At 57.2% G+C, this 22,027-nt stretch overlaps 1 protein-coding gene across 5 annotated transcripts; it reads right to left on the bottom strand.

Moving 5' to 3' along the window:
• Positions 1-430: 430 nt before the first annotated feature.
• Positions 431-19,945, bottom strand: UCKL1 (uridine-cytidine kinase 1 like 1). 5 transcript variants are annotated; one of them, XM_074157489.1, is made up of 15 exons: positions 18,093-19,945; positions 14,155-14,348; positions 13,420-13,526; positions 13,046-13,216; positions 12,737-12,808; positions 11,520-11,709; positions 10,986-11,047; positions 6,169-6,188; positions 3,715-3,813; positions 3,255-3,348; positions 2,886-2,948; positions 2,386-2,508; positions 1,924-2,031; positions 1,387-1,543; positions 431-804 (listed from the first exon to the last, which is right to left on the bottom strand). In XM_074157489.1, the coding sequence occupies exons 1-15, from the start codon at positions 18,158-18,160 to the stop codon at positions 728-730; spliced, it is 1,605 nt and encodes a 534-aa protein (XP_074013590.1). In that variant the 5' UTR covers positions 18,161-19,945; the 3' UTR covers positions 431-727. The 5 variants fall into 5 exon arrangements, with proteins under 5 accessions (XP_074013590.1, XP_074013591.1, XP_074013593.1 ...); XM_074157490.1 differs by lacking the exon at positions 6,169-6,188 and adding an exon at positions 9,688-9,704 and having other exon boundaries at positions 18,093-18,160; XM_074157492.1 differs by lacking the exon at positions 6,169-6,188 and adding an exon at positions 9,688-9,704 and having other exon boundaries at positions 14,155-14,342; positions 18,093-18,160.
• Between the last annotated feature and the right edge of the window lie 2,082 nt (positions 19,946-22,027).

Here is a 22,027-nt window from a genome sequence, read left to right as displayed (position 1 = left end):
CTTCCTGCTCCAAGGCAGGAAGAAGAGGGAGCTGGGGAATTGGAGTGGTGGGTTTTTCTCCTGCTCACAGCCCTGCTGCAGGCAGGAGACCTGAGTCTGGGGACCTGGGTCCCTTGCAGAGAGGCCACAGGGTGCTCTCTGGCCCCACCAGCTCCCATGAGACGAAGGCACCGGACAGAACGAGCACATCCCGTAGGGCAGGCTCTCCTTGGGGCATAGGAGCTTCATTGTTCACTGAAGAGAAACAACAACCAGCACAGAAAGAGAGATGTAAGAACTGCTCCAGGGCTGCAGGGTCATCCTGCTCCTCAACAGCAGGGGCTCGATCTCCTGCCACCGCTTGTGGCATGTCCTCACCCAGGGCAGCAGTCCCAAAGGGCTGCGGATCCTTCTGGGCACCCCCTGGGGCATAACAAAGAATGACTCCATTCAAGAAAACCAGAGAAAAAATTTATTATTTTTCTTTATAAAATATCTCGAATAAGTTATATAGGCAAATATTTAAATTAAAATAAATTAACTCCGCTCTATGCCGGGACACACGACTGTCCACAAAGTCAAACTAGGATTTATGTTTCTTTGAAAAAATATGCCCTAGATCTCCAATGTAAGATTTGAAAAAAATATCTATGCTTGGTGAGGAGGGAGGAGGAATCTCTGCGATGGACAGAAGGGGTTAAGGTGCGGTGCTGAAGCTGCCTGGTGCCAGTGGCATTTCCACATCCAGCTAAGTGCTAAGAGCATCTTCATCGTCGCTCCAGTCAGGAGGAGCGTCCGTCCCAAAGTACCGATCGCCAAAGTTCCCTGTGGGGAGAAAGAGACGTAGCTGAGGTGCAGCTCTGCAGGGAGCCCTGGGACCTGTCCTCCAGCCTGCCCTCGTCCCGGCCCGCAAGGAAACAAAAACAGGTTGATCCAACAGCTTGAACAGCTCTAAAACTCATGTAGCAGCAAAACTGGAGCAGCCCGGAGGCTGTTTTAGCACCCGGTGTCAGGGGTGTTTCCTGGCACAGCAGAGGTGAGGACAGAAGAACGGGGTGAGCTTGTTTTGGATGAGCTTGTTTAAGGCAACAGCTTAGGGAATGCGGTGGGCACAGGTCTGCTCCAGATGTCCCAGCCCAGCTTCTCCATCTGGGGCCAGAGGAGGCTCATGGCCCGTGGAATGACCCCCTCTGCCAACAAGGTTACGGCTGCCTGACAGCTCGCAGAGCATGCATGTTGATCCCAACACCCACGTGGCAGCAGGACCCGGTAGAGGCGATGGGTCCACGGGTAAAATAAGGCCAGATCTAAGCTTCTGCTGACAACCAGGGCTTCATCTCCTCTGGTGAGTGGGCTAGAAGCACTGAAAATTCCCCTGCAACAGTTCATCCCTACCCAGATACTCACCGATGCCAGGGATTATCCGGAAAAGGTCATTCACCTTCTTGTCCACAGCTGTGGTGATGATCTTCACCCGGGGAAAAGCGTAGGCGACTGAGTGGACACCCATCTCCGCCATAAGCAGGGAGAGGAGGAAGATCTTGTCTTCTGGGACATCATGATCCTACAGGAAAGGCACAGAGACATCTTGGAAATGCACGGGCTGAGGAGCAGAAGAAAGGGTATCTAAGGCATGGTACAGCCCATGCTTCCGGGCGGCAGTACTCAAGGGCCTTCCTGGGGCCACCTTCTCTCCTCCCTCCTTCGCGACCAGCTGGGGTTACTGGGCACAGCACCAAGAAACCAACTAAATCCAGGCTCTTACTACCCAAGGAAGGAGTGACTTGGTCAATGCCTGGTCACAGAGTCACCCCATCTTGTGCTCCTTCATAAGGAGGAGACAGATTCAGCGCAAAGCCCCTCAGCGTGGCTGCGGTGGGTGTTTTGCACGTTATTTGGGGGCGAACCACCTGCCCTCTGCAGCGTGCCCCACATCCTCCGTACCAGCAGCACCCGCACTGCCATCATGGCGGCTGCGCCCGTGGAGACCGTGCAGTCCATCAGGATGACGTGGTCTTCGCTGATGTCCTTCGGCAGCCGCAGGTAGTGGAGCTGGACAGGGGGCAGAGAGACCAGCTTAGAGGCTGCAGGCTCAAGACGAAGGGAACCACCCAAGCCCTTCTCTTAGAGAGGTGAAGGATCTTTCACACCTCTCTATCTCTGGGACCCCAGCTGTCCCCTTGAAGCCAGGTGCTGGTGCAGACTCTTGGAGAGCAAACCAGCCCCTGTGTCCACAAACATGCTGGCAAAGCCCACTGGAGAAGCTTTCAAAGCATTCACTTTCTGAGCGCTCACCCCCAAGCCAAGACCAACCCTCTTATCGCTCTCAGGAGACACCCGAGTCACTCCCTGCCCGCAGGCTAATGCCAGGAGGTGCCCTCGGTAGCCCAGGGCCACAGGTTTTACCTCCGGCTCGCCCGTGTTGCAGTTGGTCTGGATGAGGATGGTCCCGATGCGGACGTCCTTGCAAACCGCCCGCAGCGCTGGCTCCATGGTCTCTCCCGCTCGCAGGATGGACACCCCGGTGATCTGCAGCACACAGCCAGGGTGACCAGGGAGGCACGGCGCAGGAGGTGCGTACCACCCCGGTATGGCATTGGGCCTCAACAACTGGGGACAACTGCCCTAGTGGGCAACCCCAAAGCACATCCCTTCCGGGAACTCTCAGTTCAGGCTGCCTCCCTCAACGGGAGGCCAACAGCAGCACGGTGACACTGCTGGTGGCAGTCTTGGCCACCCACTGACCTGCCACCTCTCCCAATGACACAGGGTATCATATTCAGGACAGCAGGCACCAAACCCAGGCCTGATGGAAGCCCCGAGAAGCCAGGGGTGTCCTTTCCCTGCATCTACAGGGATGGAGGCTCACAGAGCAGGGTTGAATAGTACCTTTTGCTTCCACTTACTTGCTTTCCGCTGTATGTTCTCCCTTCGTAGTCCTGTCCCTGAGGGGTCTGGACCGTGCAACTCTACAAAAACCATGCGAGAAGCATTACCAAGGGTTCTGATGTGGCTCGCAGAGGAGACCAGCTGTGGGCTGGGCTGGCCTCTTGGAAACCAAGGCCAGACAAAGAGTTGTCACCCAGAGCCATGTCATTGCTCCATGGTCTAGAGGAGTCCTGCCTCTTTTTAACCTAGAAGGAAGGGGCTGATACATGGGGAATGCTGGAGAAGCAGCGCCAAGACTGTCCCAGCTCCTGGCAGTTATGGGTTAGGAATGGGAGAGGACACACAGCGGCTGCTGCCCACCCTCCCAGCTACACCCCTCAACCCACCTGGAATGGGAGCAAGGAGAGCGCGTGCTCAATCAGCAACCGCATCAGCCTCTTGGAGTAGAAAATGAACTCATCCCTGCTGGTCTCCTTGTTTCTAGAGGGGAGGGAAAGGCAATGTAAGACCAAAATGTGCCCCCGGAGATGCTGACAGGGGTCAGAGGCTGCGAGAAGAAGGGCAGCCCCTGCCCCTCTCTGGCTGCCAGCACTTTGTATCAGGCCCACCATCTGAGCCTGGAATCGCGATGGCAGTTTAAAGGTAAAAGGCAGAAAAATTGCTGGCAAGACCATGGAGCACTCATAGCTCCTGTACCCAGGGCCCACCACCACCTATCCTGTCCCATGTCCCCAAGTGACAAGGACAGGGCACAAGTGGGATTAGGAGTCCAAAGCAAAGCAAACCACTCCACCCAGCAGCCAAACCCCATCCCACCCCAGGAGACCACAGTGGTGGGGGCTTTACCTGATGATGGTGTGCATGCCCCTCACCTGAGGGGTGCTCTTCAGCACACTGAGGGTCTGAGGAAGGGGGTGGCACTGGTGGGCAGAGGCCAGGGCGGCCCTGAAAACCAAACACACGGTCAGAAGGTCTCCGGGCAAGGCTGCCCGAGGGCTGGTGCACAGCACACGGCCAGAGCCATCCTCCCAGATGTCACCTCACACTGCAAATGCACACCAAGGCCATCCAGCTGAGCCCTGCCCGGGCCCCTGTGATGGCAAAGGGACCTGCTCTCACGAACGGGGCAAGCGGTTGGTGGAGCCAAGGGGACCTCACAGCTCAAGGACCTGCCCTTCCTTCTGGGCAGCTGACCTGTGGTTGGCCCATCTTGGTTTCCACTGGTTGGGAAGAAAGTGGAAAATAAATTCAAACCCTTCTCCCGCTTGGGAGTCTTATCTGGTGAAGGATCCTGAACTCAAGGGGTGAGGAGGAGCTGTTGTGGTTGTCTCTGTCCTACAAGTGCCAGATGTCACCAGGAACAGGACAGGCAGCAAGGCCTGTGGAACTGGCACATGGCTCAATGCGGAGCCAGGCTGCAACGAGACCATTTCAGAGAGCGCCTGGCCCATTCAAGGATCGTCAGATCAACACCAAATTGGGAACAGCTTCAAGACTTTACGGCTGGACAGGACTGGCTTTGTGTGACTCATCTCCACAAAACTAATAGGGCTGGGAGCTATTCTTGGATCAAGGGAACACCATTCATGGGGAAGCGCACAATGGAGCCCCATTAGTCACCTCTCTCTTTGAGAGCGGCAGTAATGAGATGAAGGTCACATCTATTTGGCTTCCACAAGGCTGGGCAGGATGGACAAGCGACTTTGTCTGGGAGGAGGGCTGGGGTCCGAAAGCCACACGTCAGATCACACACGTGCCAGCGGCTGCATCCCGGTCAGAGAGATGTTGGGGAGGAGGAGAAGAGAGCAAACAAATGAAAGCACCAGGCGATTAAGATTTCAAATCAAGCAGAAACCTGGATTAAATGCACACACACACAGAGGCAGACAAGCGGAGAAGAAGACAGAGAAGATGACTGGGTAGGAATGGAGGAGGGCAGAGCGGGATGACTTGAGGCCTCCATCCACATAGCCATCTCCTGGTCTTGGCTGACCAACACCAAACGAGACATTCCCAAGGCCTGTGGGTACTTAAGGGCTCCTTCCTGCTTTTGCCAGCTCCCGTCCTGCGTAGCAGCGAAGAGCCCCTTGGTAGGGAATGCTCCTGAGAGCCGAGACAGCTCGTGGCTGTGCAGAGAACATGGGACGGGTTGTGCTCCCATCGCAGGCAGAGCCCGGCTGGGTTGTGGCAGAGCCCAGTGCGGTCCCACTGCCCGCAGACCCCACCGCCGGCTGGGGACAAGCAGCCCTCAAGGCCCCGGACCTGCTGTCAGTGAAGCGAGCTCTTGTTAGTCACCACAACTTGGGTTAGCTGCCTTGGGAGATGCTCCCACGGCCCCCCCACTCCTTCCTCCTGCCAGACCTGGCCTGGGGACAGATTCTGGGGGCACAGTTGCCATCCAGCCCTGCCTAAACCCCTCCTGGCCCCAGCGACGCAGACCCACACGGTGGGTGAGGACCCTGAGCCCTGCCTTTGGTGGATGTTGGTGCCTGCACAGGGGCTGCCTGCTTGCCTGCTTCGAGGGGGGGGTGGGCAGAGACCAGCCCCCCAACACAGAGCCACACACCAACTCATGGCCCCAGCTGGCTTTACTAAGGTGACAAACCGCTGTCCCCAAAACCAGAAGAGCCACCAGGGTCATAGCCCACAGGGCTGTGTCCTATCCACCACAGTCCACCCAGGGGGCACAGGTCTGAGTTTGTCACAGGCACCTCTCCCTCCATCACTGCCAGGCCCATGTCACAGCATCCCACCATGCCAGTGGGATGGGCAGCCCCTTTCCCGCCCTGGTGTCTGTGGTGTCACCCAGCTCCTGCTCCCTGCCACGGACACCAGCAAGCTCTCCTACACCCGAGAGCAGCCCCTGTGTGCCTGGGAACACCGCCCCTGCACCCCGAGCTGTCAACAGCCCCCGGGAAAACGCTGTCAGCATTTTGTCACCCAGCTTTCCACACCTTCCTGCGACACCTGCGCAGGGGCTGGTGCTCACTGCGGGGATGGGGAGATCTGGATGTAATCCTGTTTGGGTCCCTGTCCCTGATAGCCCAGGGAAGCTGCTCAGTGCTGTCCCCATGGTGCTTTCTGGGGGGAAAAGCAGCAGGTCTCCTTTTTGGGGTGGGGATAAAGATGGTCTCCCCGGTCCCTTCCACCCTGGTTTTCCCTGCATAGCCCCAGCAAAGCAGGACCCCCGTGAGCTGTCTGCCCGGGTTAGTAACGCGGCTCACGCTGCACAGCCCTCGCCCCCAGTTCCCGGCGTTAGTGTCACAACCAAAACACGGCCGTTAGCGTTTGTCTCCTCACATATCCCAGCGCAGCTTCCTCTGGTCACCAGGTGGGAGGGATGTTCAGGGGAGACAAGACAGGAAACACAAGAGTTTAAGGGCAGAGGGACAAACACGACATGAAACAAAGGAAAAAGCACTGTCATTAGTCAAAGGGGGGAAAAAAAAGCCCTAATTGATCTATGGCTCTTGGACCTGCCCAGTGACCGGGCCATCGCCATAAAGACCCCGGTGCTCCTCCCTTGGTGACCAAGTCATGGCACGGCACCAGCTCCACTCCTGGCTCCATGGGAGGAAAGCTCCATCTGCTCTCACTGCCCCGGAGTCACAGCAGAGACACTGTCACATCTCTGTCCCAAGTGGTACCAGACAACAACAGCTCTCAGAACCCAGAGGGAGATTCCCAGCCCTTGCCCGGGGCTCTGCTGCAATCCCAGAGCAAGCGCAGGCGCTCAAGGCCAAGCTTTCAAAACCTTCATCCAACCTACACCACACCCACGCAAACTGTGGGCTCACAAGCACGTCCATCTCCTGGCACACTGGAGAGAGGATCTGCTCAAGCCTGGAAGACCTTGGAAAGCCAAGAGCACTAGGAATATGGGCAGAAACCCAGCTCTGCACTGAACATCACCGCCTGCTGGGAAGACCTTCCTTCCCCCCTGAGCTGACCTGGACCTGCCCTGGGATCTCCATCCCTTGGAGAGGGGCTGCGGGTTGTGGCAGAGGGAAGAGCTCAGCCTCTCTGGCAGCCACCCCGTGTCACCTGCAGTGACACCCCTCGCCCAGCCCTGCCAGGAGGGATGGAGGGATGGAGTCTCAGCCGCCAGGACCTGCCGGCAGCCTGCCTGTGACAGCAACGCTTCCTGTCCCTCCCCCTGCCAGGCAGGACCGCGACGGAAAATGCAGACGGGCAGCACGTCAAGAAAACGTCTCACTTTTGGAAACTTATTTTTTCCCCCCAGAACAAAAGCTTTAAAGGCAAAAAAAAAAAAAAAAAAAAAAAGAAAGAAGAAGAAGAAAGAAAGAAAAAGAGAGAGAAAGAGGTGACCATCTCTCAGGAAGGCTTCAGGGAACATCCTCAGCTCTTTGTTGAGCATGCTATCAAGCAGGAAGCAGACAAGAGACATCCAGCTACAAAGGAGCTAATGCAGTCAAGGCATTTCAAACACGTACAGCGGCTGGCTTTCACGGCTGACATTTCAAACAAGGGCTATTAAACTGCGCTACGGGTTGATATTTAAAGACACAATTGGCAAAGGGCATGCCAAGCTGATCGAGACCTTGGTGGGGGGGGGGGAGGGGGAATATTGATTGGCGAAGGGAATCAGCTGAAAAGAGCACCGGCTCCAAGAGCGGGGCTGGCCGTTGAAATAACGTGGAAAAAGGGATGGAAACCAGGCTGAGCACAGGCTCGCCGGGGCGGCTCCTGCTGCTGGGCTCCAGGAGGAATCACTCACCTGGGCGTGGATGGAAAGGGAGCGCCTGTATGCAATTACATCTCCAACACATGGAGAAGCTGGACAAGAAACACCCCAACTGCAAGGACGCTAAGGTCTGACCTGTGCTCTGAGGGAACTTAGAGGATGGCAACGATGCTCCTCAGCAGCCAGCAGTTACAGGAGGTAAAAAAGAGGCTTGGAGGTCCAGGGAATGGCACCACTTTCTTTAAACTCCTCAGAATTCATCCATTTGATCAGCTGTGAGTCGGGGAGAGGCGCTCCCTGCCTGTCCCAGCCACCCTCTGGGTCAGGAGAGGCAGACCAGGACCGGCCCGGAGCTCAAGGACCAGAGAAGTACCTCGGACTGGGGCCAGATCTAAGCATCCAGGTTTTATTCTCCCGGCTACAAAGGTCTCGCTGTGTCCCCACGGCTGCCAAAAGGCAGTGACATCAGAACAACAACCGTGACATTTAGAGGAAGCCATTCAAGACAGGAGGACAGGGAATTGTTTGAGATGAAAAGCCCCATGTTTGCCGAGCACATCTCACTCGACCTGCGTCTCCCCATCCACCTCGGTCCTCCTGCGAGCGCAGAGCCGCAGAGGAGCTGATGGGAAACCGCAGCAGCAGTAAAAGCACTGGGACTCCAGGAGTGTAAACAGATTTTTTTTTTTCTTTTCAGGAAATTTTTTCCAGACTTTCTGGCAAAGGCATAAATGGAAACCACGAGCCTTAAGCAGAACATATAAATGTCTGTGGCTGTGGTCATCACAGAGGTATTTCTGGAGGTCGGAGTTACCTTTCCGGACTTGCTATCATAAAACTACTAATATTTTCTTGACATATTATTAAATATCTGATTTTTAAGGTACACAAAAAGATCACCTGTACTGAGTGCAGCTCTGATGAAAGAGGAGAATCACTGGAGAGAAAGGAAATTTTATATGCGTGTGTATATATAAAACACACATATGCATGGGCATATATATACATATATACAAACACACACACATTAGTCTGCTCTCTGATGTTATTCCTGCCATTTTTTTAAAGCAACAGACTTCTCTCCACACTAAAGAACACCTTCCCACCTGGACCTCCAGACACACAGGGAAGCTTAACGCTGTCTGTACGGAAATGTCAGGCCCCATGGCGTTAAACAAGCAAACAGAAATAAAATAAAACATCCAGTTGCCTGGTCTAGGAAATGAACGGCTTAAGCAGAAATAAGCAAAGCAGAGTCTTTTTCCTGTTTGTCTTCGGTATTTTAAAAGCTTGTTGTATGCCAAATGTAAATTTTAGGGTTACTTGAGTGAAGTGTCTCCATGCAATGATGGAGATTTAAATGGAAACCCATTTGCAGTAATGCATCCCCTCTGCTTCCTACAAAAGTACCTGGAAACTTAGCGGGCTGCTTAATGGAAGCAAGAGAGCTAAAGTCCCATCTGGATATCCACACGCTGGAGAGGTTAAGTAAGTCAATGCCTACTTTATAGCATCCACCTGCAGATACTGAGAAATTAGAAATCCTGCTGGATTAGGGCAGAAGTATTTTCTTAGTCCCCAGGTAGTTGCTGTGTAGCCTTTCCTTAGGTCCTGCAGGGAAGCGGGTACCTCTCCCCACACTCCTCCTGGGTGCCATCAGGCTCGCAGCCGACAGCCCCTGCGGCGACGAGGGACCCAAGGGCTCCCACCGCCCTTGAGCCGCTTTGTTTAATTTAATAATTGATGTTTAATGATGCTTAATCATAAGGGATGGAGAGCGGCTCTGAACAACCATTCGTCTTAGAGGATGAAGGGAAATAAAAGAGAATCCCAGGACACAAAGCCTCTTGCAGAGATGGGCGGGGGGTGTCTCCCCAGCTAACAAACCTGGCACCAGCTGCAGGGGTCTGCCCTCAAGCTGGAGGAATCCGTCCCTGGGGGACAGCTCTGTCCCAAAGGCGAGGACAAAGTGGTCTTTCATCAGCCTCGAGCGTGACGAGGCTGTCCCTTAGGCGAGCTGTTGGTCTCGACTGCGGGTCGGGGTTAGGCCAAGCGGTGCCTGGCATTGGAAATGCCTCGGGCTGCACGGACAGGACAGAATTAGGGGCTCTTACCTGACACTGAGTTCACGCTGCGGCAGCAACACAAAGACACAATGCAACCGGTATTAAGTATTGCCAACACCAGGGTCGTTTCAAGACAAAAGAAAAGGAAAAATAGGAATATTTTCCTGCATTCACATGTAGCCTTTTCCCCCTTTTTTCCCTCCCCAGGTAAATAAATGAAAGCCCCCCCCCAAGCCAACCCCTCGCCGAGCTCACAGCGGTGCCCTGGGGAGGAGCTGCTGAGTTTGCTCGCCGCAGCGTCCAGCCATGAACCTTCCCTGGCCGAATCCCAGGGGCTGGGAGAAAGAGCCATTTCCCTGCTCCTTGCCTGTGCCCACAGCCGTGTGCCCTCCTCAGCCTGGCGCTGAGGATGCCAGGGCTCCGATCCTTGTGAGCAAGGGTTTAGAAACCAACCTCCCGACCTGCCAGAGCTTAGTGCTGTAAATTGGGGTGGTCAGAGAGCCTTGACTGCCCTGAGGAGAGCGGGGTGCTCCGGGAAGGGGACCCTGCCAACACGCCTTCGCATCAGAGCAGTCGCGCCGTGGGAGGCACGATGCCATCGCGTGCCAGCTCACATCCAGGGGCTGAGCGGCTCCTGCCCTCTGGGAGCTCCCAAAGGCCTACAGGAATCCAGCTCTTTGCTTCCAAGGGCAGCCATCTCCAGGTTGTGCTCCTTCCACCTCCCGGGACATCGCTCTGAGCATCTCTACAACTTAAACATCAAAGCTACAGACACGGGGCGGGAGGAGGATGTGCTGCTCGGGGAACCGCAACACACAACAGGGTCACTAGACTGAAGGGTCCCAGGCTCAAACCTCTGGTCAGGACTGGGCCAGGACACACAGAAGAAGACTTGTTAAACCCTGTGATGGGGAAGTGATGGAGCACGTGCCTGGATCGGGGCTCAGGCTGGGCCTCAAACATGACAAGACTTTGGGTGTTGAAACCCAGGGGCTGCACCCAACATGGAACTGGAAAAGTGGGCTCTTGACTGGAAAGACTCTGCAGCGGTGTCTGCAAGGGGGTGAGAAGGAGAAGCCAGAGCCAGAGAGATGAAGTACTGCAGGGTTTGGGGCGATGCTGGCCCCAGGAGGGCTGCAGGCCGGGGGGGGCACATCACTCAGATCACTGGAGGATGGTTGGTTTGTCCCCAGATGAGTTGGTCTCCCAGGGAGGGACAGAAGCTGCTGCTGGACCACAGCCTGCAGAGGAGCCTTGGCACCCAGAGCCCTGCTTCCTGCAATGCCACCGCTGCACAGGCAAGGTCGAACCCACCATCGACACCCGGGGGGCCAGGCAGCTCTTACCTCTTCCAGCTGGCTGTGGACGTGCTGAACGATCAGGTCGATAGCCACCGTGTTTCCGCTCCCTGGAGTGAACCAGAAGCAAAAGCGAGACAGCCTGGTCACAACCGCAGTGCTAGCAGTGCCCGTTTCTTCCCCAAGCTCCCCGCTACGTTCAAAACCACCGTACCCCTGCTTCCCACTCCCTAGCAAAGCATCATCCAGCAGGAGACACTCCTACTATTATTAAATTCTTATTTAGTAACCTAGTATTGAATATCTAGAAGTCATCTCTAGCTTTTAAACCACCAACCTCCAGGAGCCGGTAGGGCAGGAGACTGGTTGAGGGAAAAGTGCAGACTTTCCCCTAGGAATCTGCTTTTGGGCAGTGTTTGGAGACACTTGGCTGGAGGGACCTTTGTTTTGTCATGGGACAGCCACTCTTCTGTCCTCGCCATCTGGAGGGTGGTGGGACTGGCCAGCAGAGCTGAGGGCAGAGGGATGGGCTCTCTCAGATCCCACTCGGGACTGAGCCTCAGGGCAGCCCTGGGCAAGTACCTCGTGGCACGACGATGTCGGCCAGCCTCATGGTGGGCTGGATGTACTGGTCGAAGGCAGGCTTGACAAACTTATTGTACTGCTTGATGACCCCCTCGATGTCACGGCCACGCTCGCTGATGTCCCTGCGCAGGCGACGCACCAAGCGGATGTCCGAGTCCGTGTCCACAAATATCTTCAGATCAAGGAGCTGGAATGAGAAGGGAGAGAACAAACCCCACCAGGTTTGGTGCGCACTTTCAACTGATCTTCTCCATCAGCCACAGCCAGGAGGTTGAGCCCTCTGCACAGCACAACACCGGGTCTCATGCCCCAAGAGACCTGTCCTGCTCCAAACCCTGTCTCCACTTCTAAGCAGCCCCAGCCCTTCGGCTGGATGTTATTTAAGAGTGAGGAGGAGACAAGAGAAGTTAATGGCCATGACACAGACCAACGGGCTTAACCCAGGAGTCAGTGCTGGAGTGGGGCCAAGCACAGCAGGCCAGCTCCTGACACTGCCCTTAATTGTGAGAGAGCAGAGCAGGAACGCTCAGAGGAAGCTCCTGGGGGATTTACCCAGCTGTCCACTGGAGGTCATCGTTGCTCCAGGAAAGTGCATCCCAAATGCTCGCTTGGCAGGGAAGGAAACTTTTCCAGACTGAGTTTGGCTAAGTTCGCGCATGGCTCACTCCCCCTCCTATAGCATTTTTCATGCATCCAAAAAATCCCCAGCAAAGTCTGAAGTGCTGGATGAGTCCGCCCGAGAAACACCAGGCTTTGTGCCGTAGAAGTACGGCTGACTTTGCTTCTGGCTGTGCAAGCCGCGTCATGCAGCGTGGAGGTGGGCTATTTCCAGTCCTACTTATACACCACCATTGCCAGGGACCAGGTCACCACCTGGCTCCGAGTTCCTGGGAACGAAGGGCTGAGATCAAGGTCTCTGCTGAAACGCTTAACCTCTGCCAGGAGCTCTTCCCCAGCCGCTGCAAGACTCGAGACCTGTTTCACCTGAAGCTTGGGAGAAACCACGCTCTCACCATCTCCCCCCAGCTGGCTACAGGTGGCTTGTAGGGGTGATGCTGAAGCACGGTGGGAGGACAGGGTACCCTCCAGTGGTGCACAGGAGCCCCAGAGCACCTGGGACCCTCTTTGTGCTGTGATAAAAGGCTGCAGAAGAGAGGGCTGCAGCACTTCTGCCTGTCAGGCTCCCCCAGAATGGATTCTAAAGCCTTCCTCACCTTCAGGAGCTCCTTGTCCGCAAAGGCCATGATGCCTTCAAAGATAATTACGTTGGCGCCATATAGGGTTTTCTGTGGAGTCAAAATGGCTGTAGTTAAATACAGAACATGTGCTCAGAGATGCTCCATCCCGGGAAATCTCTCTGGGTTGTTAGTGACGGTGACAGCTCACCCGAAAATTGGGCCCTGAGCCATCCACACAGGAGAGGGTGACTGCACAAGGCAGGGGCTGGAGGGGACCAAACGGCAACCCCCTCTCCTGCCTTGGCAGTCCCCCCACCTTGTCCCACCCCCCTCAGTGTCCCCTACCCATTCCTTCTTCCGGCTGTGGGTGGTGAAGTCGTAGATGGGGATCTTCACGCTCTTGCCTTGCTTCAGCTTCTTCAGGGTGGCGATGATGAGGTCAAAATCGAAGGCATCGGGGTGGTCAAAGTTGAAGTCGTTGCTGGCCGCCTGCTCCTGCTGCTGCTTGGTCAACACCTGCCCACAGAGAAGGGGTTAGTCCACAGGGCCATCGTGGTCTTCCTTCCCCACCACCCAGCAACCTCTCGCCCGTTCCAAGAACCATCTGAAGGGGAAACCACAAGGCTGTGGCTAAATCCATGTTGCATTTCTCCATCAGGGGGTTAAGGCAAAGGCCACGACAGCCCATGGAGCCTGGTCAGGACGACGCGTAGCCTCACCTTGTAGAAGGAATCCATGGACAGCAGAACCACCCAAGGGACATCAAGAGCCTCGATGATCATGGTGGCCACCGTGGTCTTCCCAGAGGCACTGCCTCCTCCCAGGCCTGCCAGGGAAAAGGGGATGAAGCCACCAACCCCACAGTCTGCCTTTCCAACCACAGGCCAGACCCCAGGTCCTGCTCTGTCGCACTAAGTTGGAGGAACCTCCAGAGAGGGAGATCGATAGGGACTACAAGAGAGAGATAACCCTTGAAAATGTCAAGTGGTATGTACTGTAACTGCCAGCAATGTGCATGGCAAACGCTGGGAAACCCTTTGTTAGATGGTTGTGTAACAAGGGGAGAGCTGGCATGAGAACCAGCCTAGACTAAATCCCTGGGAACTCGTGACAACCCAGGCAGCAAGAGTTGAGGGAACAACCAGCAAAGACTGTGGTCTGCCCAGTGCCTGCTCTGATCCATCAGTCCCCTCTGCAGACTCTCGGCTTCTGCCCAATCCTACGGCTCACCCAGTCAACCCATGGGGGCTCTCCCTGCTCCTGTCCGGGCTGAGCAGCTCACAACCTGGAGTCTGGAGCCAACCTCAAGTTTCCAAGGAGGCTGTGGGGCAGGAATCCCCCCAAGGTCCCCTGGAGAGCCACCAGGCAGGCAGCACCGACGCTGCCCGTGCTACCCTTCACCGGTTGAAGCACAGAGGTGGGACACAGCATGGCCATGCGCTGCCTCTGCCTACCTATCACGAAGGCCTCTTTGGACTGTGTCCCATGCTCGTTGTACCACGGTGGCCGGCCAGCTGTGTAGATGGTCCTCTTGCTGGTCCGCAGCAGGGGTGGCTCAGACTTGCACTGGCTAGTGGTCCGCTTTCGGGGCGGCTTGGTGGAGCCCACCGCAGGGTACAGCCGGTCTAAGGATTCGGCACTGCTGTTGCTGGGGATGGGGAGAGAAAGGAGCTCGGTTACTGGTGGTGGGGAAGGGCTTGTGTTCCTGGTGAGTGGGAACGGGGTCTCCAGGGAATCCCATGCAGTATGGATGCAATGGAAGAGGAGGAGGGGCAACCCCAGCGCCCACACCTCTGCAACTTCATGGCCAGCATCAAGAAAGCCTCACGCAGGACCACATTTTAACCTGGAAAAGGTGCAACGCAACCATCGCTTCCTACAGCCTTAATGCTTGGGGAATATATACATTAAATAAACACTCCATGAGCTCTCAAAAGCACTGAGGGGTGTTATTACAGAGGGCAATAACCTGTCCTGATGTGCTGAGGGACCTTTCTGGGGGATGGAAGCTGAACATGAGCTATACCCAATCATCCTTGTCTCCCCATACATAATCCCTTTCCTCTCCCCACTCTGAGCACCCCGCTCCCACCCAAACCTCTAGTTCTCCCACCCTTTAGGCCTGAAACCCCTTGGGACGAGCCTGCAAGATGACCAGAATGGGGCAGCGGGGCTGCCAAGCCGTTCGCATCTGCTTCACCGTGCGGGACTGAGCGAGCACCGAGCGCTGCCGGAGCCCTGGAGCCACTAAATGCCTCTCTCTTATCTCCCCTCCTGCCGCAGCCCCGGGGAGGGAGAGGAACAAACCACCCTCCGGAGCCCTTTCGAGCTTGGCAGCGGGAGAGCAGCGGCTGGGAGGTGATAAGTGGCCTCTGGCCAGGAGATAAGCTGCAGCCGCGCTGCCCGGCCAGCACGGGGACGGGGAGGATTATTTATACCAGCTCCCGCTCCTCCCCGCTCGCTGTTTTGCCGCCGCGGGAGGGACGTCTCCTCCCTGGGAGAAGGTGCAAAGGGCTTCTCCCTGATCCCGCCTGTTCCTCTCCCCAGCCGTGATCAAGCTGGAAACGAAACTTCCACAAGGTCAGAGAGCCCCAGGGAACCCACTGCTCCAAACCCGGCACCGTTTGGTACGGCCCAGCCGAGCTGGGGGGGTTTGCCATCTCCCTGTTATTTTTTGCTCCTGATAGAGCTTAAACTGCAAGGCTTTACAGATTTTTGGGTTGATTTTAAGCCATTTTGGTATGAAGATTAATTCCCTTCCCTCCCCCAGCCCTTTTGGGAACAATTTTAGATAAAGATCAACATTTGAGACCGGTCACTTGCACGTAAAGGGACCTGGACACGGCGGGATGTCCCCGGTCCCCATCCCCACCTCCCGCACCAGCACATCCCTGCGGAGCGGGCAAGGAGACAGGGGTTTGCTGAACCCCTGCTAGGAAAAGGCAGGCTGCAGCTCCTGCCCTGACACCAGGACATCTCACACCGATGCCAACCCTTCCAGTGTGTGCCTACAGAGTCCCTCCATGAGAGCCCCAAGCCACCAACACCCCGTCCCTTGCAGGAGCCCATCGGCGTGCACAGCCGGCACTGAGCACCCAGGGGCCGTACAGATCCCAACCATCACTTTTAAAAGCAACGTCAGGAGGCGAGAGCCGCCAGGAAAACCTTCTGGGGTTTCTTTCTGTGCAGAGACGGCTCCTTCCCCCAGCCAGGCGGGAGAAGCAAACCCAGACGGGGTATTTGGGTCTCCTCTCCCACCAGTGATGCCGCAGCAGCAATTAGCCACCGCACGCTACTCCCAGAGTGGGGCTGACATCAGCCGACGATGCCGGTGCGTGAACAGAGTCATTTTGGCTTGATAAAAGCAGAGATGACAAAACCACAGTTGTCTACCAGAAAATAAAAACGGTTCCTTTCATCTGCGTCCCAGCCCCTCTCCCGGGACTGCGGTTACTCCAGAGCCACGGTGCCAGCGCTGCCACCGAGGGCTGTTTTGACGGTTTTCCTCCTGGGATAGATGCCGCTCTCCGTGCGACAGGCGAGCACTTCGGGATGCTCTGGCTCTTTGGTGCAAGGCAGCACCGAGCTCTCCTGTGCCACCCTCAGCCCGCAGATCCGCACACGGCGATGCTGATCGGGGCCATCATTCCCAAAACAACTCCGAGTTGGGCAGAACTCTGGTTTTCCGAGACCTCTGCAAGGTCTGCTACCGGCATCTTTGATCAGGACTGACATAACCCAGCTCCTGGTAGGGATGAGGAGGTTTGGACCCCAACGGCTCCGGCTGTGCCCAGAATTACAGTTGGTGGCCACAGCTGACATCCCGCTTTCCCAGCCCTCTGCTCCCTGGGGTGCTGGCACAGAGGGCACCCACCCACCCAGCAGCTCTGAGCCAGGACATCGTCGTGGGACGTAGGGACACACGTGGGGACAGGACGGTGCAGGGATGGCCCTTGGTGAGAAGCGGAGCCATCCTCCCCCTGCATGCCCCGGGCTGTTCTTGGATGCAGCATTTTAATCCCGTTCCAAGAGTTGGCGGGCTTTGCCTCTTCTCATCCAAGTACTTCTGGACTTTCACTTAAATTGTGTTTCTACAGGTATCTGTCTATACTGACTGTATCTATACAAGGGGTAGGTATTCTGCTCTTCTTAAATCAGCATTTCCCATGATCTATCCCAGATACACACGGCCGCGGGGAGGGCTCTGGGACTGTCCAGGAGTTCTGCAAAGGTCATGCATCTTCTCCTAATGTTACGCTTCAAGTTTTGTAGATGTTTTCTGCTGCTGCCTCTGCCAGGAAGGGACTCTCCTCCCCTCGGAAGGAACGGCTGACCCCAGCCCTCTCGCACGTACCTCCTTTTGCCATTTCTTCCTATCACTTTTTAAAAACTCCCCGCAGCAGCGGCAAAGCCCGTGCAATGTCCCTTCCCGCAAGGTAAAAGGGTCGGAGGAAGAGGACTCTCTATTTATAGCTGAAGTTAATGCCATGGCTCTAACCAAAGGACGGTCCTTGTCCCACGCAGACCGTCCCCAGCCCTCCCGAGCAGAGTGCACCCTTTGGCTTTCAGTGACTTGATGCCACAACAAAGCAAATGTGAAGGGAAACGTCACCCTGGGCTTGGTAACTCCCCTCCCGCAAAGCCAGCCTGGAGGACTCGGTTGCCACCAGACTGTCCCCAGCTGTTGGGGACGCTTTGCCTTCCCTGTAGCCAGTGCTGGAGCCTGCCTGTGTCCCTCTGCCAGGAGGGAGCCTGACTGCCCTGCCTTCCTTGTGGGGATGCCCAGCAGTGGGGTCTGCCCCCCAAAAGGTCTCTCCAGCCCCACAGACCTGCTGGCACGAACAAAGGGAGCGTTTTTCTCCCGCTTATCCCAGGCACGGATTTACTGGGGTGAGAAGGGCACCCCTCTTCCCTCCCCATCGCCAATTGCACCCCTGCGCCTTCCGTGCTAAGGCTCTCTGCATCAAACTGCCCTCCTAGATCCCAGATCATCCCGGATCCGTGCTGGGCCGGGAAGGGAAAGGCAGCAGGTCCCAAGAGCCCCCACAGCCAGCAAGGAAAACTGGCAAAGCCCCAAACCCTGAACTAGCGAGCAAACAGGAGAGCTCGTCCTCGGCCCCGTGTCCTGTAAACAACACGCCGACCGAGCGCCCAGCCCTCCAAATCCACCCGCCGAATCCCCGCCGGCTGTCGGAACGGTGCCGGGCTGCCTTCATCCTGCATCCCGTGGGAAGCTGATCCTTCCCCCAACTGCTGCTGGCACTTCCACAGCCCTCAGCTGGGGGACCAGGACCGGGCCCCCCAAGGGCTCACCCCAGCAGGCAGAGACTGAAAGCAAAGAGGTGAAAAAATGTAAAAACCCACCCAAAATCAAAGCAAAGGAGGAACTCACCCGCCGTCCGGCCCGAGGGCCCAGCAGCCCGATATGCGGACGCTGGAGAAGGCTGGGGGGCTGCTCATCTCCACCCCACCCCGCAGCGGGAGGCGACGCGGGCAGAAGGTGTCACCCCCCCCCGTCCCTGCCCTGTCCCCCAACCTGCTGGCACTATCGTGGCGAGAGGGCGGCCGTGCCAGCGGGGCAAACGCCGGTGCAAGGAGCCATGCACAGGGGCGTCTCCCCCCCGGGCACAGGGACCACGGGGCTCCCTAGGGTCCCCCCCTCAGCAGATCTGGGGGGGCTCAGGACGGGAAGATGGAGGCAGGAGAGAAGAGCGGTGCCGGGGGAGTGTCTTTTGCCGGGAGCTGCGGAGCGGTCAGCATAAGAGGATAGCTTAACCCAGAGATTACGTTCATTACCTGATATTAATAGCACTGGCTTGATTAAAGAAAAAGCAGGGGGGGGGGTGGCTGAGGGGAGGGTGAAGAGACACCTCCCCTCACCGCCTCCTGCCCAGGCAATAAACACTGGCCCCCCCCCTGCGCTTCTGGTATCGGGGCTCGCTCAGTGCCTGGGACGGCGGGGGCTCAACGGGGCAGCGGGGGGGCAGCTCTGCCCGGTAAGTGCACGGCCGCGAGCACCGGCGAGCTCCTGGTACTGGTGGGGAGGGGGCTGCAGCGGGGGGGGACGGGGTCAGGGATGGAGGGGGTACCCGGCCAGCACCCTGCTTGTTCCCCACGGAGCAACCTGGGGCTCAGGGTGCTGCTGGCCGTGCCGGGGCTGTCGGTGCAGGATTTGTCCCCCAGTGGCTGGGGGTCCAGCTGTAAGCCCCCGCCTTGGGTGCTCAGCTCCCCCGGGGATGAGCTGCCCCTCACCGTCCCCTCGGTCCTGGAGTAAACAAGTGGGTGAAACTCAACACCCCGGGGCTGTGGGCAGCTAAGAATAACGTCCCCGGTCCTGCAATCTGCTCTCTCAGCCTTCCCCCTGCCAGCTGCCATTTCGGCTCCTCTGCTGGTGCCAGCCTCCCTGGGGAGGGCAGGGAGCCCAGGCACCCAGCACCCAGAGGGGGGACACATTGGGCAGGACACCCAGTGAGGGGTGGGAGATGGGTCCGAGGGGTCCCGGAGCACAGGGGCCGGGGCAGAGCGGCAGCCACCGCACGGCACTCGGCTGCGGAGACAGGGAGGAGGGAGCGGAGGTGACACCGTCTGCCGGGGACGTGGCTCTTCACGACGAGGTCCTGCAGTCACCAAATGAGCCCCCAGGCCACCCCGGCACGGCGAGAGGAGAGCTCGGCTTCAGCGTACCCACCCCCGAGGGGGTACAGGGAGGATGGTCCCCCCACACTCAGCATCAAGCAGGGCTGAATGTCCGGAGTGGGGACAGAGACGGGGAGAAGATGCCTTCCTCCTCCTCCTCGCCTCCTTCCTCCTCCTCCTCCCCAAAGCACTGGGGCTATTCCAGAGGGACACACGCTGCATCCTGGTGTCCTTAGCAAAGCCCTGCTGAACACAGGGGGCACCAGGCATGGCCGCACCAGCCCCTCCTGCTCCTGTCTCCCCCAGAGGAGAGCATCACCCCGAAACACATCGCGAGTGACTATGGCGCTGCTGGAAACCAGGGACAAGGGGCTGGTCCCCAAACAGGGGCTGCAGGAGGAGCGGGACGGGGACGGGAGGGTTTCAGAGGTGACCTGTCCCCACCCGGAGCCACGGCTGCTGCCCCAGCGCCAGTGAAGTGAGCGATGATCAAAGGAACCTCCTCCATCCTGTGATTTCGGCACGGGCTCCCCTTTCCCCGCAAAAGCTCTTTTCAGAAGTTTAAAAATAAAATTCTCTTCCGCAGCGATTTCTATTCTCTCTCATTAAAGAAGCAAAAAAAAAAAAAAAGCAAAAGGACGAGGAACTTGGCGGCGAGGAGCCCGAGCCCTCGCCAAGGCGACATTGTTCCTTATCGCACGCTCCCCGCTGCCTTTTTTCCTGCTTTTGTTTAAAACGTCCAAACGATGGGAGCAGCATTCCCAGCGGCTCTCCCCACATCCCAGCCGGGCTCCCAGGTGGGATGGGAATCGCCCGCACCCGCTCTGAACCCCGGCAGCGGCCGAGCCTTCCTCCCGGCACACACTCCTCCGCAAACCTCCTCCGCTTCCCGACTCCCTTCCCGGTTTCCGTGCTCTTGCACAGGCCAAAACTCCCGGGTTTTGGACTTTTTTCCTTCTATAAGCACAAATCCTTCCTCTAATCACAGCCTCCAGGAGATGGACTTAAAACTGGGAGAAAGAGCAAACCCCACGAAGGGCTCCCTTTTCCTTCCAGGGATGGAAAGCTCCTTGGCGGGTTTTTCCTTGGGATTTAAGGATGGAAGCTGAATCGCACGTGGCTTTTCCTGGTTTGGTCACCGTAACCCGAATATTGTGACTGGATCCACATAAAAGCTCAGGACACACCAAACTCACCGCAGGAGATGGTCCCCCTCCCAGCTCCCACCCCTGTAAGCAGCACCCATGGGTGCCTGGAAGCCAAACCTGCTTCCCTCCATCTCTGAGCGTGGTCTTTGTTGGACCCGACCTGCCCGGGCCAGCCCTGAGCTGGGCCCTTCGTGTCCTACGGCATCTTTAACTTCAGCCAAAAGCGGTTGCACTGCAACAGCCTGGTACAAAGCCCTGGGACCATATGGGGTGGCCCCACACCAGGAACCCACTTGTTCAGGGACCAGGGTGACACAGGGCTGGATCCCACCACCCTGCAAGCAAGCCAGGCTGGAGGATGAGTTTTGTGTGGGAGCACACAAGGAAAGGCTTTGAGAAACCCTAAGCATTTGGATGGAGGAACCCATCCAAGGGATGGAGGAAACTGCCCAGGGGATGGACCTATCCAAAGAATGGAGGAATCTACCCAAGGGACGAACTCATCCAAGGGATGGAGGAACCCATCCAAGGGTTGGAGGGACCTACTCAAGGGATGAATTCATCCAAGGGATGGAGGAACCCATACAAGGGTTGGAGGGACCTACTCAAGGGATGAATTCATCCAAGGGATTGGAGGGACCCATCCAAGGGATTGGAGGAACCTACCCAAGGGATGAATTCATCCAAGGGATGGAGGAACCCATACAAGGGTTGGAGGGACCTACTCAAGGGATGAATTCATCCAAGGGATTGGAGGGACCCAACCAAGGGATTGGAGGGACCTACCCAAGCGACGAACTCATCCGAGGGATGGAGGAACCCATCCAAGAGATGGAGAGACCTACCCAAGGGATGGAGGAATCCATCCAAGGGATGGAGAGACCTGCCTGTCACCCCACTCTCAGTGGCTCCAGGGGTGCCGGGACACTGCCCAGCGGCCCCATCATGCCGTGCCCATGCCGTGCCCCTCCTGCAAACCCATCAAACATCGTGCCCGCTTTTCCCAAGCCTCACCCCAAGCTCTGCCACCACCCTGGCCCGAGTCACCCCGGGAGCAGGACGGAGCATCCTCGAGCAGCTCAACGCACACACACACGCTGCCTCCCAGCTCTATTAAGGACTCTGATTCCTAACGACAAAAGGACAAACATCTCCCTCTTCAAACCCAATTATCTCCCTGCTATTTATACGGAGCGAGGGCCGCGGGAACGGGGCGCTCAGCCCGACCCGGCGACGGACGGGGCTCGTTATACAACGCCCGTTACTCATCTCCCGCCCGCCCGGTGGTCCTTGGGGACCGCTCCTTCCTCCCCTGCCTCATCCTCAGCCGCTGACTCACAGGAAGGGCAAAGGTGAGGCCGGCTCCGGATTTTTAGCTGCCGAAACGTGCCGGCTGGTTCGGCACCAACTCCGGGGTCAGTCGGTGACACCGGGGTCGGGGGGGTGGGGGGTGCCGGTACCCAACATCCCAGGGATGCTGGCACGCCTACAGCCCGGTGTAGCGGCGCCCCGGTGATGCTGCGGGGTCAATTCCCAGGTATTT

The sequence above is a fragment of the Numenius arquata genome, chromosome 12 (assembly GCF_964106895.1).
Source record: "Numenius arquata chromosome 12, bNumArq3.hap1.1, whole genome shotgun sequence".
In the NCBI taxonomy this organism is placed as follows: domain Eukaryota; kingdom Metazoa; phylum Chordata; class Aves; order Charadriiformes; family Scolopacidae; genus Numenius; species Numenius arquata.
Note: the sequence above shows the minus strand (reverse complement) of the source record. Positions and strands in the feature narration are given on the sequence as shown.

Coding starts and splice junctions, on each gene's coding strand:
- UCKL1 (XM_074157489.1), bottom strand. CDS start 18,160: ATGAGCAGCCCCCCAGCCTTCTCCAGCGTCCGCATATCGGGCTGCTGG. Junction 1,544..1,923: donor TGGCAGTGCGGGTGCTGCTG/GTACGGAGGATG, acceptor CCTTTCCTGTAG/GATCATGATGTCCCAGAAGA. Junction 805..1,386: donor CCGGATAATCCCTGGCATCG/GTGAGTATCTGG, acceptor TTCTCCCCACAG/GGAACTTTGGCGATCGGTAC.